The 15985-nt window shown below is 55.6% G+C and overlaps 1 protein-coding gene across 1 annotated transcript in view; it reads left to right on the top strand.

Annotated features, from left to right (window-relative positions):
- Window positions 1-268: 268 nt before the first annotated feature.
- The window catches only part of LOC105471920 (quiescin sulfhydryl oxidase 2), a 38855-nt gene continuing 23138 nt past the window's right edge, over window positions 269-15985 (top strand). The window contains exon 1 of the mRNA XM_011724746.2: window positions 269-614. Within this exon, the coding sequence (XP_011723048.2) occupies window positions 287-614 (328 nt within the window). The 5' untranslated portion in view covers window positions 269-286. The remainder of the gene's footprint in view (window positions 615-15985) is intronic.

Genomic DNA, 15985 nt, shown 5'->3' with positions numbered 1-15985 from the left:
CACCTGGCCCCGCTCAGGGACGCGGTTTGGGGATCGCGCGGCGGGGCGGGGCGGGGCGGGGCCTGCCACGCATGGGCGGGGAGATGGCGTCATCAGACTCTTGGGGGCGGGGCTGCCACACATGGGCGGGGGCGGGGCCATACGCGCGGGGGCGGAGAGAGGGCGGGGTCAGACTGCGGGGGCGGGGCGGGACAGAACTGGGCGCGCGGGGGCGGGGCCGGACGCGCCGGCGCACGTGACGGTGGTTGCTAGGGTGAAAGTTCAGCGCGCCGGCGGCACTTCCAACATGGCGGCGGCCGGGACGGCGGTGGCGCGCAGCCCGGGAGTCGGAGCCAGACCTGCGCCGGGAGCCCGGCGCTCGCCCCCGCCGCGGGCCGCACGGCTGCCGCGGCTGCTAGTGTTGTTGGCGGCGGCGGCGGCAGGGCCGGGCGCGGGCGGTGCGGCGCGGCTGTACCGCGCGGGCGAGGACGCAGTGTGGGTGCTGGACAGCGGCAGCGTGCGCGGGGCCACCGCCAACAGCTCGGCCGCGTGGCTCGTGCAGTTCTACTCGTCGTGGTGTGGACACTGCATCGGCTACGCGCCCACCTGGCGGGCCCTGGCCGGGGATGTGCGAGGTGAGGCGCGCCCCCGCGCGGGGACCCCCGACCCCCGGGACGGCGGCCTTCCAGGACCCCCTGCGACCGCCCCAGAAGGCGGGTCCCGGGGCCCCTCTCCCGTTTTTCTTTCCTTACCGCAGAGCCAGCCCCTGCCCCATAGAGGCACCCCACTCGGACCAACCCTGGCCTTTCCAGGGTCAGGTAACTAAGCCAGCTGCTCCCCACGTCTTCCCCAGGTTAGATCCTAGTGAGTCGGGCTGTCACAAGTGAAAATGAAACCATTTTCCCGCAGCCCTCACCGCATACTTGGGGAGAGGGAAGCCCTCCCGTATCCCAGCTCTCAAAATACCTGTGTTTTGAGCCCCAATAACTTCATTGACTGCCAGGCCTCCTACCCTAGCTATTTCCTGGCGTCCACACACCCCATCCCCAGTTATTCCACATCAGTGCCTAGAATTCCTGTTCTCTGAGGATCCCTCATTTCTATTCCGCACTTGTAGCCACCTCATTCCCTTTAAAACCTTCATCATTAGCTTCCTGGTTCGGATAGCTGGCTGTATAGTGGGTGCTCAGAGTGAACCCACAACGTAGCGATGCAAATACTCTGGAGACTTCTCTATAATAACCCACAATAACCTACAAAGCATTTTTTTTTTTTTTAACTCTACAAAGCATTTCTTTGGTGGGTTCCTTGATCACAGATGCACAGCCTTTGAGAAATCTTTCACCAAACTGCCTAGGTAGTGTTCCACACTTGACTGTTTAGTGCTTTCGTCTGGTCGCACGTTGTTAATCAGTCACGAAGTTACTCGCCTGCTCTACAGGTCAGAGTTGGCGTGGGAGGGGCATTTACCACACCCTTCCCTTAAAATGCAATTTAAATCACTGAAGTAGGAGGTCCTCCCGACCCAGTGAGGTTTGGCAGGGCTTCCTGTGTTGTGCTAACCTCTAATTACATGTTTCAGTGGGCAAGAGCTGTAACAAATTGCTACTCTTTCTTCCGGCACCTTTGTTTTTATGTCTTATACCCAATCCTGCTGTATTTTTCTCATCACCAAACAGATTTGTAAAGAAATCTTTTTTTTTTTTCAAGTCTAAATAGGGCTTTTGTATGTCATTGTAAATGGTTATCTTTAAAATGCATTCTCCTCTTATCTCACGGTGATGGGGCCTTTTGATTCGAATGGATTCCTCCTCTTTGATCTCATGTTTTCTTATGTCCCTGTTGACCTGACTCAGAACCGAGGTCAGAGACTGGAATAGAAAGACAGAAAAACTGTTCAGTGGGGTTTTTAAACACTGCTTTTAGGAAAACAATTCAATCATGTAGAGAACCCTTCAGTTCTTGTGTGTTATTCAGTGGCAGAAACAGATATGTTCATTAAAATGCAGGTGGCCCTGGCAGTACTTTGTCACCTGTTTAGCTTTTTTGTGGGTTTTGGGTTTGATTTTTTTTTTTTTTTTCAGTTGAGTCGCTGAAGTCTAAAGATGGTAACCAGATTCAAATATTGCAGATTCTGTAGCTGAAGCAGCACTTAGGTAGCCTTGAGAACCGTCCCCAGAGCTCAGAAGGAAGGCCACTCCTGACATCCATACCCAGTGGTGGGATTAACTCAACTCAGTAAGTTGAGACCCTTTAGAGGGTCTGACTGTCTTCCCAGTCACAGCAGGAAGAACAGGCTTGGGCCTGAGACTGAGACTGGAGGAGGATATGGCTGAAAGTGAAAGACAGCAGTGGCCTGACCAGGCAGCAGGGAGAGGGCTTCAGGGAACCCAGGCAGAGGGTCCTGTTGGCTAAAAAGCCAAACTAGAAAATATTGGCCGGGCGCGGTGGCTCAAGCCTGTAATCCCAGCACTTTGGGAGGCCGAGACGGGCGGATCACGAGGTCAGGAGATCGAGACCATCCTGGCTAACACAATGAAACCCCGTCTCCACTAAAAATACAAAAAAATTAGCCGGGCGTGGTGGCGGCGCCTGTAGTCCCAGCTACTCGGGAGGCTGAGGCAGGAGAATGGCGGGAACCCGGGAGGCAGAGCTTGCAGTGAGCCGAGATCGCGCCACTGCACTCCAGCCTGGGCGACAGAGCGAGACTCTGCCTCAAAAAAAAAAAAAAAAAAAAAAAGAAAATATTGAAAGAGGTTTGTTCTGAGCCAATGAGTGGAGTGGCCATGGCCCAGGGAAGAGTGTCAAGAGGCCCTAAGAAAGTGTGCTCCAGGCAGTCACGCTAATTTGATTTTATACATTTTAGAGAGACAGAAGTTACAGGCAGAGAAACATAAATCAGTACATGTAAGGTATAGGAAGGGGTAGGTTTACAGATCATAGGTGGATTCTGATTGGCAATTGGTTGAAAGAGTTAAGCTTTGTCTAAAGACTTGAAGTCAGCAGAGAGAAATGCTTGAGTTAAGCTAAAAGGGCTATGGAGGCCAAGGTTAAGTAGATGAAGCCTCACAGGCAGCAGCCTTGGGGAGAATAGAGGGTAAATGTCTCTTTTCAGACCTTAACGCTGTCAAACTCATTAAATGTCTCCTAGATCCAGGAAAGACCTAGAAAGGGAGGGAGATTCTCCGCAGATGCAAATTTCCCTCACAAAAGACAGCTTTGCAGGACCATTTCAAATATGTCAAGGGAATAAACGTATTTGAGGGTGAAATATTTTGATTTCCTTCAGGGTTTGCTATCTGTCATGAGGTGCTGTACCCAAGTCAGGCTGGAGTTTGGTGTCATTGCTGGTGAGGCTGTGCTGTCTGTCTGTCTCTGTTTCATTCACCCTGGTCAGCTCTGCCTAAACTCCAAAGGGAGGTGGTACAACCAGGTGTGTCTGACCTCCCTTGCCTTCAGGGCCTGGAATTTGTTTCCTCAGGTTGCCCTGGGGTCTCCTTGGCCAAGAGGGGGTTCAGTTCAGTCAGTCAGGGGACTCAGGATTTTATTTTTGGTTTACAGTCCTGAGAGCCAAGCTGTGCCCATGAGGCGTGTGGGAGGTGGAGGCCGGGTAGAAAGGGGTGAAAAGCCCTCGGGAGTCCCCAGAGCTGTTCTAAGGCTGCAGCTCTCAAAGTGGGCCACTTGGGGACTTGTTAGAAATGCCTGCTTCTCAGCCCCAGACCAGACCTGCCAGGTCAGAACTGTCTGCTTGGCACCTGGCTCCTCGTCTGTCATCCCTGCATGGAGCTGTTCCACAGGGATAGGGCGCCCACTGCCCGTGGCAGTGCAGGGGTCTGGCCGCATGCAGTCATCATTCCCGTTGTCAACATTCTCATGTTTTCTTATGTCTCTGTTGACCTGACTCAGATCAGTCACCTGTGGCCCTGATCAGTCACCTGTGACTTAGCCCATCCTGCTGATCCCCTGGGGGCACACAGGCCATGGCTTGGGCCCCACTTCGACCTAGAGTGTCCAGCCACCTCCTCCCACCGGTCCCCCTGGCTGGCACCCGCCACGCCCTGCGTTCTCCACGCCTGTAGCTGCTGGGGAGGATGGTTAGGTGTGGGCTCTGCTCTCCAGGAGCCTCCAGCTGGAAAGAGCAGGACAGGCCGGGGCCGCTCTTAGAGGCCTGTTCCCCACAGCTTAGGGCACGTTTGTTTTCCTCAAAAATTTGGATTGAACTTTAGCTCTTGACTGGCATTTTTAAGGTTGGGAAAATAAATGTTTTTCCTTATAAGAAGGTGGCTTAACAAACAAAAGGTGTACTGTTTGGTGTGACCAAATGTCATGCTAGTGTTTGTGGAGATTTGGCTTAAGCCTGTCACTTCTAAGTACTTTGCAGAACAAAACCTTGCTGAGTTCCTGAAGATCTGCCTGGCAGTGATGGTTGCTGGGTTTGTGATGGAAGATGAGACACCGGGGCCTGGGGCTACACTTGGGCCTGTCTGACCGGTGAGATCTCTGAAATGCCTCTGCAGTCTTGAGTGGACAACAGGATGCACCCTAAAGGCAGGGCCTGTGTCTCCGTGAGCCGTCTGTGGCCCTGGTGCCTGTTCCCTCCCATCTCCTTCACTTGGTCAGCCTGAGAAAGCAGGGCAGGCCGCCACCCACAACAGGCCGAGTCCTCCCACACCTGTCCTCAGGAGGGCAGGAGCGCTCATGTTGCAGGTGATAGCACGTGAGGTTGTGTGGGACAGGCCGAGTCCTCCCACACCTGTCCTCAGGAGGGCGCTCATGTTGCAGGTGATAGCGCCTGAGGTTGTGTGGGATAGTCACGGTCATGCAGCTGAGTGACAGACCAGGATGGGTGTCCAGGGGTGGGTGACCTGGAGCCCTGGCAGTTCATTCCTGTGTCTTTGTACAGGACAGGTGGGGGTTGGGCACATCCCACGTCTCCTGAAGGAAGGGAAGGGCACTCTGTGATTGCTGCCAGCTCCTCTGTCCCACTTGGTCTGGTTTCTTATCTACTCGACTAGGCTGCAGGCTTCTTGGAGATGAATTAGAACTTGGCGTTCCCCACAGACTCATTGTCTGTTTACTGGAGAAAGAAACAATAAGGGCCAGAGGGAGGGGGACATACGGGTGTCAGTGGGCATCTGGCGGGGCTGACGGCCCTGAGAGCCGCCGGATGCTCACTGGACTCGTGGGGATGGAGAGGGTGGAAGGAGGAAGGTGAGTGGGGCAGTGGAGGCCTCCTGTCTCCTTATGGGCCCAGAAATGGCCTAATGCAGCCCCGCTGTGGCGACCACCTGGGTATTTCACAGAAAGGATGGTGCGTCGGAGCAGCCGGCCTCCCTGCTGGCCTCCCCAGTGGCTGTGGTTGGTGCGCTGAGAGTCCACCAAGAGTTCCAGGCCGCTTACTTGTTGAAGTAAGACGGGATGGTTCGCTAAGAGGGCCTTACAGCCACATCCAGGGAGCCGCCTCCGCTGTGTAGTGGGGTCATCGTGCCTTGGGTGACCCGGGTCGCAAGCACTGCTTGGGCTTCCCGATGGAGGACGGGCTGAGGGACTCGTTCCCTCCCGAGAGAGAAGCAGCTTTGGAATTGCTGTCACCCCAGAGCATCCTTCGAGGCTGAGGACCGTGTAGTTGTGGTTTAACAGAACTGAGCTAAATGCTGGGGATCAAGAGTCCACAGGACCCAGCGCTGCCCTCAGTCCGCAAAGGAGGTGACCGTAGCATGCGTCCAGGTTGTCTCAGACCAGCCCTTGGCAGCTTCTAGGTGATTTGTGTTAGGCTCTCCCGGTTGCTAGGTGGGTTTCATTTCCACCCAGGCCTGTTGTTCCAAACTTGTGTCTTGAACTTGGAGCTTAGCTAAGAAGACCTTTGCTCAGCCGAGAGGGGGCTCCACACAGAGGGTCTTCTCCAGGGGCTAGCGTGCGGAGTTTGAGACCCCAGCATGGCCCTGACTCAGGAAGGAGAGGCCGCAGTGGAGCTCTGTCCCTTAAACACAGCTCACTAGTTGCATTTAAACTTGGGAGATGATTTCGTCTTTACTGTAATCATTTTCTAGAACTGATCGATACTTCACTATACATTAGACTTCTATAGACTTTTTCATTAGAACATGACAGGCAGCCGTCAAAGAGTTAATCTTGTTAGATTCGGTATCAGAGTTATTTGACAAGCACGTTTGAAATAAATGTTAGTCTGCTATATATAGAAGCTTAATTATTTCTCAAGTATTTTTAAGACTGGAGTACTAAAATAGCCGGGTGCTTGAGCGGAAGTGAGAATAGGCCTGCAGTCTCATTTCTGCCTCCCTTTGGAAGCCCCTGGCTGCGCTGGGTTGGACACCCCCGCCCCTGCCCACACCCTGTGCCTCTCAGCCGGCTCTAACCCCAGAGGCCCAGTGAAAGCAGGCCATTTGCATTCTGCTTTAGAGGTTCAGAGCTGGACAGGTGGGCAGGGCAGGAGAAGGGGAGGGTACTCGTTGAGTGAGGCCAGTGCCCTGAAGCTAAGCCTTTTACATGTTTTGTGTTTTATTTGATAAGATGGACTGCCATATCTTTTGTGTTGCCATGAATACCGTCCATCTGCCGGGTCCTTGCCGGGACTCCTGGCGCCTGTTCAGCTGCTGAGGGCGGCCTGTGTAACTGAAATTCTCCCTCATCTGCTCAGCCTTCCCCGAGCACACGGGCTGGCGTTCTTTCAAGGACAGACAAAGGCTTTGTGGGGTACCCGCAGGCCCCTTCACCAGGACCGACCCTGCGTGGGGTGGTGGTGTCGGGAGCATAGCTCTGCCGAGGCAGGTCGAGGTGCTGCCCCTGTGGACTAGTGGAGCTGGACTTTCCTGGCCCTGCGGGGTGTGCAGGGGCTGTGCATGAATTCAAGCTCTGGGATGAATTTGCGCTGTGTGCTCTCCCAGCCCCAGGCTTCGGAGAGCTTGGAGGAACAGCAGGGAACAAAGCAGGGAGGTCCCTGCCTGAGGAAGCCTGTGCTTTAGAGGGAGCAGCTGACAGTCAACAGGAAGACAAATAAAACAAGGAAGCGGCCAGGGCAGTGGCTCACGCCTGTAATCCCAGCACTTTGGAAGGTGGGAGGATCACTTGAGCCTGGGAGTTCAAGACCAGCCTGGGCAACATAGCAAGATTCCCCACTCCTGTGGTCCCAGCCACTTGGGAGGCTGAGATGGGAAGATCACTTGAGCCCAGGAGGTTGAGGCTACAGTGAGCCGTGATCACGCTCCTGCACTCCAGCCTGGGTGACAGAGCGAGACCTGTCTCAAAATAAAATAAATAAGTTACCTATAGATTGTAAGTCCTGGAAAAATGAATAGACCAGTTAGAAAGAAACTGGAGTGGCCCTGGGTGGTAGAGCAAGGCATCAGACGGCAGCGACTTGGGAGAGGAGCCACGAGGTGAAGGTCCTGCCAGGGGCATGGCCAGCACAGAGGTCCCGAGACAGCCAAGACTGCAGTGTCCAGGGGGCCTTTTGTTTTAGAGACTGGTCTCTCTTTGTGGTCCGGGTTGGCTTAGAACTCCTGGGCTCAAGAGACCCTTCTGCCTCAGTGTCCTAAGTAGCTGGGACAATGGGCAGGTACCACCGTGCCCGGCTAAAAGGACTTTGATAGGGCCTTGGTCGCTCAAGGGGGCAACCACGAGGTCCCTGAGGGCCCAGCAGCAGGCAGATGCGGGCTCAGTGAACAGTGCTCATCGTCTTCCTGAGCAACAGAACGCCAAAGAACGATTTTAAGCAGGGAAACCTGGTTTCTAGGTAAAAATCTCCAGCTGCTCTCTGGAGAACTGAAGGCTAGAAACCAGCGGAGGACAGTGGGATGTGAGAGAGGCCAGGCCGCGCCTGGCAGCTGGGACCTGAGGGGTGGAGGGAGGGTTGGCACAGCCAGGTGGGAGGAGGCTGCCCACCGGGCTTGCTCAGGGCCTGGATTGCGAGGCGGGAAGGAGGCCCGGGGAGCGTTGTCTTTGGAAGGCCAGCTCAGGGTTCCCTGACGTCTGAGGGCTCCTCGGGGAACAGAGGGGAAGACTGTGCCTTCCTGGTAGAGCTGTGGTTTCAGGTCACGCAGACAGTGTTTGGGCGAAAGTTACCAAAGGCCGCGTCTCGTCTCCTGGGAGCATGAGGGTGCGGGGAGGTGGGCACGCGCCCGAGATGTGGAGCAGCGCGTTTCACTCCTGGCCAGGGCATGGCTCTTGTTCCTGGCCCCCGACTGGTCGGGTTCCCTGTCTGGCTAGTTTTCTGTATCCTGCTGCTAAGGAAGTATTAGGTTAAAACCTGGAAATAGGGCAAAAGCTGAGTCTCGTGCCCTCTCAGCATCATGTTGGGGTGCTGCACGGGCTTGCCCGAGGGCTGTGGCCTGGGGGACGTCTGTGTGTTTACGCTGCTGTTCACTGCTGACTACACGCCCAGGCTCTGGGGTTGTGCATGAGCTCGCAGGCCTTTCCTGGTAGAGGGGTGGACAGCGTCTGTCCAGTAGACAAGGAGAGCCCAAAGGTTGTGGTTTTCTTGCCCAGCAGGCCAGTTTCTTTGCACACTGTCCCTGGGGGCAGGTAGCACAATTCTCTGCTCCCCACCTTGCCTCACCGTTTCCTTCAGCAGCCCCCCTGAAGGACGTCGATGACGCGTGTTCACTGTGTGTGTGTGTGTGTGAGAATCGCGTGTTTAGCTTTTGGAAAATTCTTCTTGGGCACTGGGACAGGACGGGCTCCAGGTGACGGTGGCCTAGGACGGGCTCCAGGTGACGCCAGCCCAGGATGGGCTCCAGGTGTGCATTCGTCACGCTGGGAATTCACCTGGTGAATTTATCAGAGGTGTCACGGTGAAGTGCACCCGTGTGAGTCTTGGGACGCACGCTGGGTTCTGGAGCACCCGTGTGGCCGGCGGGCCTGTGATTCAGGTGATGCCGCAGCACTGGCTCTTCTTGCCATCGTGAGGAAAGCCTCAGATTGGCCAAAACTCGGGGGAAAGCAAGGTGGGTCTTTTCTGTCTCCTTTATTTAAGCTGGCAGCTGCCGCCTGTCGCAGAGGGCAGGTTCCACCCGTGGATGTCCATCCAGTCCGGCTGAAGGAGAAACATCGCCATTACCACCTAGCATCTGCCCCATCTCCCCACACCGTGCGTCTCCCCGGGAGCTGGCGCACCCCTCCCTCTGTCCTTGGGCAGCAGCCAGTCCTGTCTCCGCGTGCCCCATGGAGGCGAGCTGTCTACCTGGCTCTCTGTGGAGCAGGGAGTGGGAGGAGGTGGAGGGTCAGGAGCGCCGGGACGATGCCTGGGACAGCTGAGTGGAGTGGTGGGTGGCAGGTGGCTTGCAGAGTGTAGACTGGGAGGGGTCCGGGTTGACTTGGTGGGGTGCAGCGCCCCTACCCGGCCCTGACCCTGATTTCCGGTGACTTCGGAACCAGAGGGAGACTGGATGCTCCCTCAGCTAAGGTGGCTGTGAAGTTCCATACTTGGTATTTATGATGGAAACTGCTCTCTGCAGCCCAGTTCCTCCCAAAGCTGAGGCCAGAGCGCGTCGCTGGTGAAAATGTTCGTAGAGGACGTGCCTGCAGGCACTAAGCCAGTGAGACCCACTCCTTTCTGTGTACCCGGAGTCTGTGGCCTTGGATGTGGAGAAGAGACGGCTCAGCCCTGGCCACCCCTGGGCCCTGCTGCCTCTGTAGCCGCCAGAGCTCCGTGGGTCGCCTGGGTGTGACCCAGCCCGAGGGTGAGGGGAGCAGGTGGTCTTCAGGGCTCTGGCTGACGCCGACGCTCTATGCTCGTTGGCCACCCGTCTTCCTTCACTCGGACATCGTGGTGTTTGAGTTCTCCACACACATCAGTGGCCGTCCGTGGCTGTTGAGACAAATAACAAAGTCCGCACCAAGATCTGCAGCCTCTTGTGAACCGGCCCGAGCCCCGCTCAGGGCTTCTTCTCGTCTTCTGGGTGACGGTGTCCCTGACTCGAGGGGTTCCTGCAGCCGCCTCCCCTCCTGTTCTGCCAGCCTGAGTTGTCTTCCCTCCTTCTCTCCTTCCTTGGTCGTCACTCCCCGTAAGGACCCGGCAGTGTCCCTGGTCCCTGCAGGTGTGGCTGTCGTGGGGGCGTGGCCTTCGAGTGGGCTTGTTGGTCCTGGCCCTGCTCCAGGCGGTTGCTGTGCCGCCACGTGTGCCTCTGACCCGGGCGAGCCTCACACTGCCCTTGGGAGATGGATCTTCCCTGGCATCTCCATGTTACAGATGGAGCAGCAAGAAGAGATTGTAACTTGCCCCAGTTCTCAAAACTCAGCAAGCAGCAGAGCCGGATGTGAAGCTGGACCTCCTGGCTGGGCCTCCACCTGGAAGGAGGGTCTGCTGGGCATGGGCCTTGGGTGGGGGACCCAGTTGAACAGCAGTCAGGGTAGACTCCCAGATGAAGTGGCATTTGGGTGGAGACCTGGGGGGCAAATAGGAACGAACCCGGTAAAGGGAGCAGGGGTCACACAGCCCAGACGTGTGGGGGACAGGACAGAGCAAGAGACGCAGACTCACCTGTGGTCGCTGGGGTGGGGCGTGATGAGGCTGGGGCGGGCGCAATGGAGCTGGGGGGCCTCGTGGAGACCAGTCTTGCTCCCAAGCCGTGGGTGGCCACTGGGGCTTCCTCCAGGGCCCTGCTTCCGTCTCCGCCTGCTGGTGCGAGGTCCATGGGAGAGGTCTTAGTGACAGCAGCCTCACGCCCAGGACGGCTCCCGGGTGCCAGTGTGCTAGCCCTGAAGGGGCTGCGTGAACTCTCACCTTTTTCTCCGCCAAGTGTCTCTTTGTCAGGCTAGAAAGAATTTGCCACCGTTGCTCTGGGATGGTGCGTTGTCAACTCTGAGCTGGAAAAGGTGTGGGACGTCTACCGGTTACGTCTGGGCTGCCCTCCAGGGGGTCAGTTAGAAGGGCAGCACTCCCGTTGTACAGTTGACCCTCAGACAACTTGGGGGCTGGGGGTGCCAGCTCCTGTACAGTGAAAAATGTGTGTATAACCTGTGACTCTCCAAAAACTGAGCTCATAGCCCACCATTGACTGGAAGCCTTACCGGTAACAAATGGTCAATTGACACAAACTCTGTGTGTTACACATGTTCCGTACTGTGTTCTTACAGTAAAGCAAGCTAGAGAAGATTGTCATACAAGAGAGAAGTAGGCCTTCTGCTCAGGAAGTGTCCTAGGCAGACCCTCATAAAGGCCTTCGTCCTGCCCAGGCCGTCCCAGGTGGACCCTCTTAAAGGCCTTTGTCCTGCCCGGGCCGCCCCAGGTGGACCCTCCTAAAGGCCTTCATCCTGCCCGGGCCGCCCCAGGTGGACCCTCCTAAAGGCCTTCGTCCTGCCCGGGCTGCCCCAGGTGGCAGCGGTAGAGGAGGTGGAGGCAGTAGAAGGGAGGCAGATGTGTTCCATGTCACTTCATGGAGGTACGTCATTCTTTCTGTCTGGCTTTTTTGCTTTTTATTTCTCTGAAGTGTTTCTGTGTGGTCACAGTCCTCTTTCCACTGTTTGCTTTAGTTTTAGTGCTTGTTTTAGCAAAGGGTCCATGTCATGGAAGAAACCAGAAACCGTCTTGAGTGATGAGAGCCCTTCTGCCAGGTGATGGGCTGCGTTTGTGTTTGGCACTGGTCTGATGGGCTGCGTTTGTGTTTGGCCCTGGTTTGGAGGCACTTGGATCCACGGCGTCATCTTCTGTTCATTCCTCTGGTATGAAGTCTGTTAGCTGTTGAGTTTCTCCACGATTCGTCTCATGGAATCTTTCTCCCCTACCCTTTTGGCCACATCCACAATCTCCCGTGGTCTCCTTGATTGGCTCTGTCATAAATCCTGTGAGGTCAGGCACAGCCTATGGACAGTTTTCTCCAGCTTGACGGCCTTCACGGCTCTTCCTGTAGCAACGAGGGCATCTTCGGTGGTGCCGTCCTTCCCGCCGTCGTGACGTTCCCTCTGTGAGGTTCTCTGCCACCGCGTTGGCCGTCCCGAGAGGACGGTGTGATGAGCCCTAAAGGGCCTTAGGACCCCAGATCTAGAGCAAGGTTCACTGTGTCTGGGGACAGGTAGACTGATGAAGCCTTCGGTGTTGAACTCATGAGTTCTTGGTGGCCGGGGGCATTGAGCAAGATCAGATCACTGCAAGAGGCAGCCCCTTACTGGAAGGACTTCCTGGCTTCGGGGACAAAGCGTCCGTGGGACCACTCCGGAAAAGGGTTTCTCGTTGCCCAGGCCTTCTCGTGCCACCAGAAGACTGGCAGCTGGTGTTTGCCTTTCTTGTTCAAGGCTCAAGGGTTAGGGACTCTAATTATAGGTAAGGGCAGTCCTGCCGATACACCTGGCAGCACGTGCAAAACTGCGGAGTTGGCCTCTCCCAGCCGGTGCTCGCGCCTCTTCCTTCCTAATTCGTGTCCTTCGTGGCGTTTTTTTCCCAAATGGGCACTTTCGCTTGCATAAAAATACCTGTTCAGGCAGATGTCCTTTCTCCTCCATGGTTTTCTTTTTTTCTTTTCTTTTTTTTTTTGAGACAGGGTCTCACTCTACCCAGGCTGGAGTGCAGTGGTGCAGTCTCTGCTCACTGCAGCCTTGACCTCCCGAGCTCAAGTCGTTCTCCCACCTCAACCCGCTAAGTAGCTGGGACCACCATGCCTGGCTAATTTTAAAATATTTCGCAGAGACAGGGTCTCCCTGTGTTGCCCAGACTGGTCTTAAACTCCTGGGCTCAAGTGATCCACCAGCCTCAGCCTCCCAAAGTGCTTGGATTACAGCCATGAGCCTCCAGGCCCCAGCTTATCCAGTGGTTTACCTTTCTCTCCACTGTGAATGGTGCTGTGTGTGGTCTGTAAGTTTTGTGTGTGTGCATTTTGATGCATTGTAACTTTTTATAATAGATTTGTATATATTTTGTGGTAGTAAATGATGAAATAGCATCTACATATGGTCTCTGCATTCATGACATGCCTTTTCTTAATTTTTTGGATATTTCTAAGCCGTGTGGCTCATCCACAAGTTTTTTCAAATTGTCGCATATCTCCAAAAGTTTCCTAATACATTTGTTGGAAAAAATGTGCGTATTTAAGTGAACGCATGCCGTTTGAAGCCACGTTGGTCAAGGTGACCCCTTCGCATGTGTCACGGAGAGGAGGGGCGGGAGGTGAGGGAGGCTGCCCGCCCTGTGCAGAAAGCCCTCACTGCGCGGCCTCAGTGGTTTCTGCGGACTGCCACGTGAAGTGCGAAGAAGACAGCAGGTCCTCGGATAACCACGTTTCTGTCAACATCATTTCCTTACAGCGTGGATGAGGGGAAAAAACTGGTTTTGTTATGTGTCCTTCCGCTTCAAGCCACCGTTTCCAGGAGCCTGTCAGTGACACGAAGTGAGGACTTCTGTAGTTTCCTCTGCCTACCTTTTTATGTCTGAGGGTCAGCGGGTGGGACAGTTCCAGAGCGGAGGTTCCTCCTCGCTGGGAGAGCCTGGCAGACGGACCGCGGAGAGGGTGGAGGGGCCAGAGGAGGCAGAGCGCCAGCCCTGAGGCTCGCTGTCCCTCTCTTGGCCTCTGGGGTCTTGGAGCTCGGTGTCCTCATCTGCCAAGTAGGGGCGGTGACATTCACACCATAGCCTTTGATGGAAGCTCAAGAGGGATAGGTGGGTCCGAGTGCTTCTAAAGCATTAAGTGCTGAAGAAACTGCACAGAGGCCATGGTAGCGGGCTGGGTAAGGAGTGATCAGTGTGGGGCTGTGAGGGGCACTGCCCTTCCACTGCGTCATTTCACACAACCCCCTGAGCACTGGCCAGGGACCTCCTGTGCGCGGGGATGGGCTGCCAGGCTGATTGGAGAGGATCCCTACCTTCCAAGGGCAGAGCCCTCTGGTCTAGTGGAGAGACGGTGTGAAATATGTTGGGAAGATGAAGATAATTTGCTTTTACAAAGCACTGGTTTTCTGCATCTTGAAGGAGGTAGCATGTCCTGTGGGAGCCTTTGGAAGGGAATTGGTGGAATGATCTCTCTGCTCCGCAGGTGTTTGTCTCAGGGTGTAGCAGGTGCAGGTTTGGGCTGCAGCGTCTGACCTGCGTGACGGGGAGTCTTCATTCGCCACAGTAGGATGGGGGCGTATTCTGGTCACACACTAGTCGGAGTTGGGCACACCTGTTAGGAGGTTTGCCCTCCACGCTTGAGGCGCGTGCTATGTGGACCTGACGGACTTTGGAGCCTTCCTCGGCCTCTGCAAGCGTCAGTGTCCCCCTCTGTAGGATCCTGTGTTTGTCACCAGGCCACTCCCGTGGTAGATAATTTGGTCAGAAAGCTTTGTCAACTTTAAAGGGCTGTGTAAATTTACCACCCATGGAAACAAGGCTGGTAGGAGGCTTTTCCTGCCAATGAAATGAGGCCTGGGCAGGGAGTCAGGGAAGGCCTCGCTGAGTAGGTGTTACCTGTGTTCACATCGTGAAATCGATGGGAAAACAGCCACGAACCGATCAGTGGACGGAGTTCCGCCAGGGAAGAGACGGGGCGAAGGTGGGAAAACAGCCACGAACAGATCAGTGGACGGAGTTCCGCCAGGGAAGAGACGGGGCGAAGGCCCAGGGGTGGTGGGGTGGAGGTCAGGCCTGTGCATGGCTGGAGGGGGAGAGGAGAGGACAAGTGAACGGAGCAGTGCTGGGTCCGGCGGATCCTGCGGAGACTGGGACTCTCTCCCAGGCGCCTTCCAGCTGGGTTCAGAATGTTAGAATTACGTACTTAAATCTTGAGTTGAATGTTTACTTGCTTATCACGGAAGAGTAACAGGTAGAAACAACCAGCAGACATTTGGTCTTGGGAATTTGAAGCCTCGTTGGAGAGGCAGAGCCTGTGAAGAGCCGGTGACAGGGTGGGTTTGTGGCCCGACGTGATGAGGATGCCGTCACGGAGGCCGACTGCTGAGGCTCGTGTGTTTTTGGGCAGTACCCTGCGGTGGATGAGCTGGATGGGAGTGGGGGCACAGGAATCAGGGAGCAGTTGTGAGGCCTGGATCTGATCGTGCCTCTGTTCCTCATGGGCTCAGCCCTTCGGCACCTGGGATTCTGCATTCCAGGTGTTACAGAGTTGTTTACTGCAGGGCTGACAGCCATTCCCACCAGCCACATTGAACTCTTCACATTCTCTCTAGCGCTGCATGAGATTCAGGAGGGTTATTAAATTTTAGGTGTTTTTGAGATGCAATCTCGCTCTGATGCCTGGCTGGAGTGCAGTGGCATGATCTCGGCTCACTGCAAGCTCCACCTCTCGGGTTCACGCCATTCTCCTGCCTCAGCCTCCCGAGTAGCTGGGACTATAGGCGCCCGCCACCTCGCCTGGCTAGTTTTTTGTATTTTTAATAGAGACGGGGTTTCACCGTGTTAGCCAGGATGGTCTCGATCTCCTGACCTCGTGATCCACCTGCCTCGGCCTCCCAAAGTGCTGGGATTACAGGCGTGAGCCACCGCACCCGGCCGGGAGGGTTATTTAAAAAGAGCAGCATTGGCCGGGTGCGGTGACTCACACCTGTAATCCCAGCACTTTGGGAGGCTGAGGCAGGTGGATCACGAGGTCAGGAGATCGAGACCATCCTGGCTAACACGGTGAAACCCCGTCTCTACTAAAAATACAAAAATTAGCCGGGCGTGGTGGTGGGCGCCTGTAGTCCCAGCTACTCGGGAGGCTGAGGCAGGAGAATGGTGCGAACCCGGGAGGCGGAGCTTGCAGTGAGCGGAGATCACACCACTGGGCAACACAGCGAGACTCCATCTCAAAAAAAAAAAGGTAGCACCACCTGGCCTGGGCCCAGACTGTCCAAGCAGCCTTCGCCCGAGGTGCTGGGAGAGTTCCATGGCCGCTGTGCAGGGCACTGTGTTGCCACCTTGTATCAAGATCCATGGGAAGATAGAAACTAGGAAAATTGCAGGGGAGGTGACCAGAGGAGGAAAGGGTGTGGTGTGGCCAGCAAGTGCCTGGGGCAGCGAGGACGTGCTGTGTGTGTGTTTGTAAGTAACGTGCACTGAGGACAAATCTGAGAAACCACAGATGGG

Source organism: Macaca nemestrina, chromosome 14, assembly GCF_043159975.1.
Source record: "Macaca nemestrina isolate mMacNem1 chromosome 14, mMacNem.hap1, whole genome shotgun sequence".
NCBI lineage: Eukaryota > Metazoa > Chordata > Mammalia > Primates > Cercopithecidae > Macaca > Macaca nemestrina.
The sequence above is the reverse complement of the archived record's forward strand: the minus strand, read 5'-3'. Positions and strand labels throughout refer to the sequence as shown.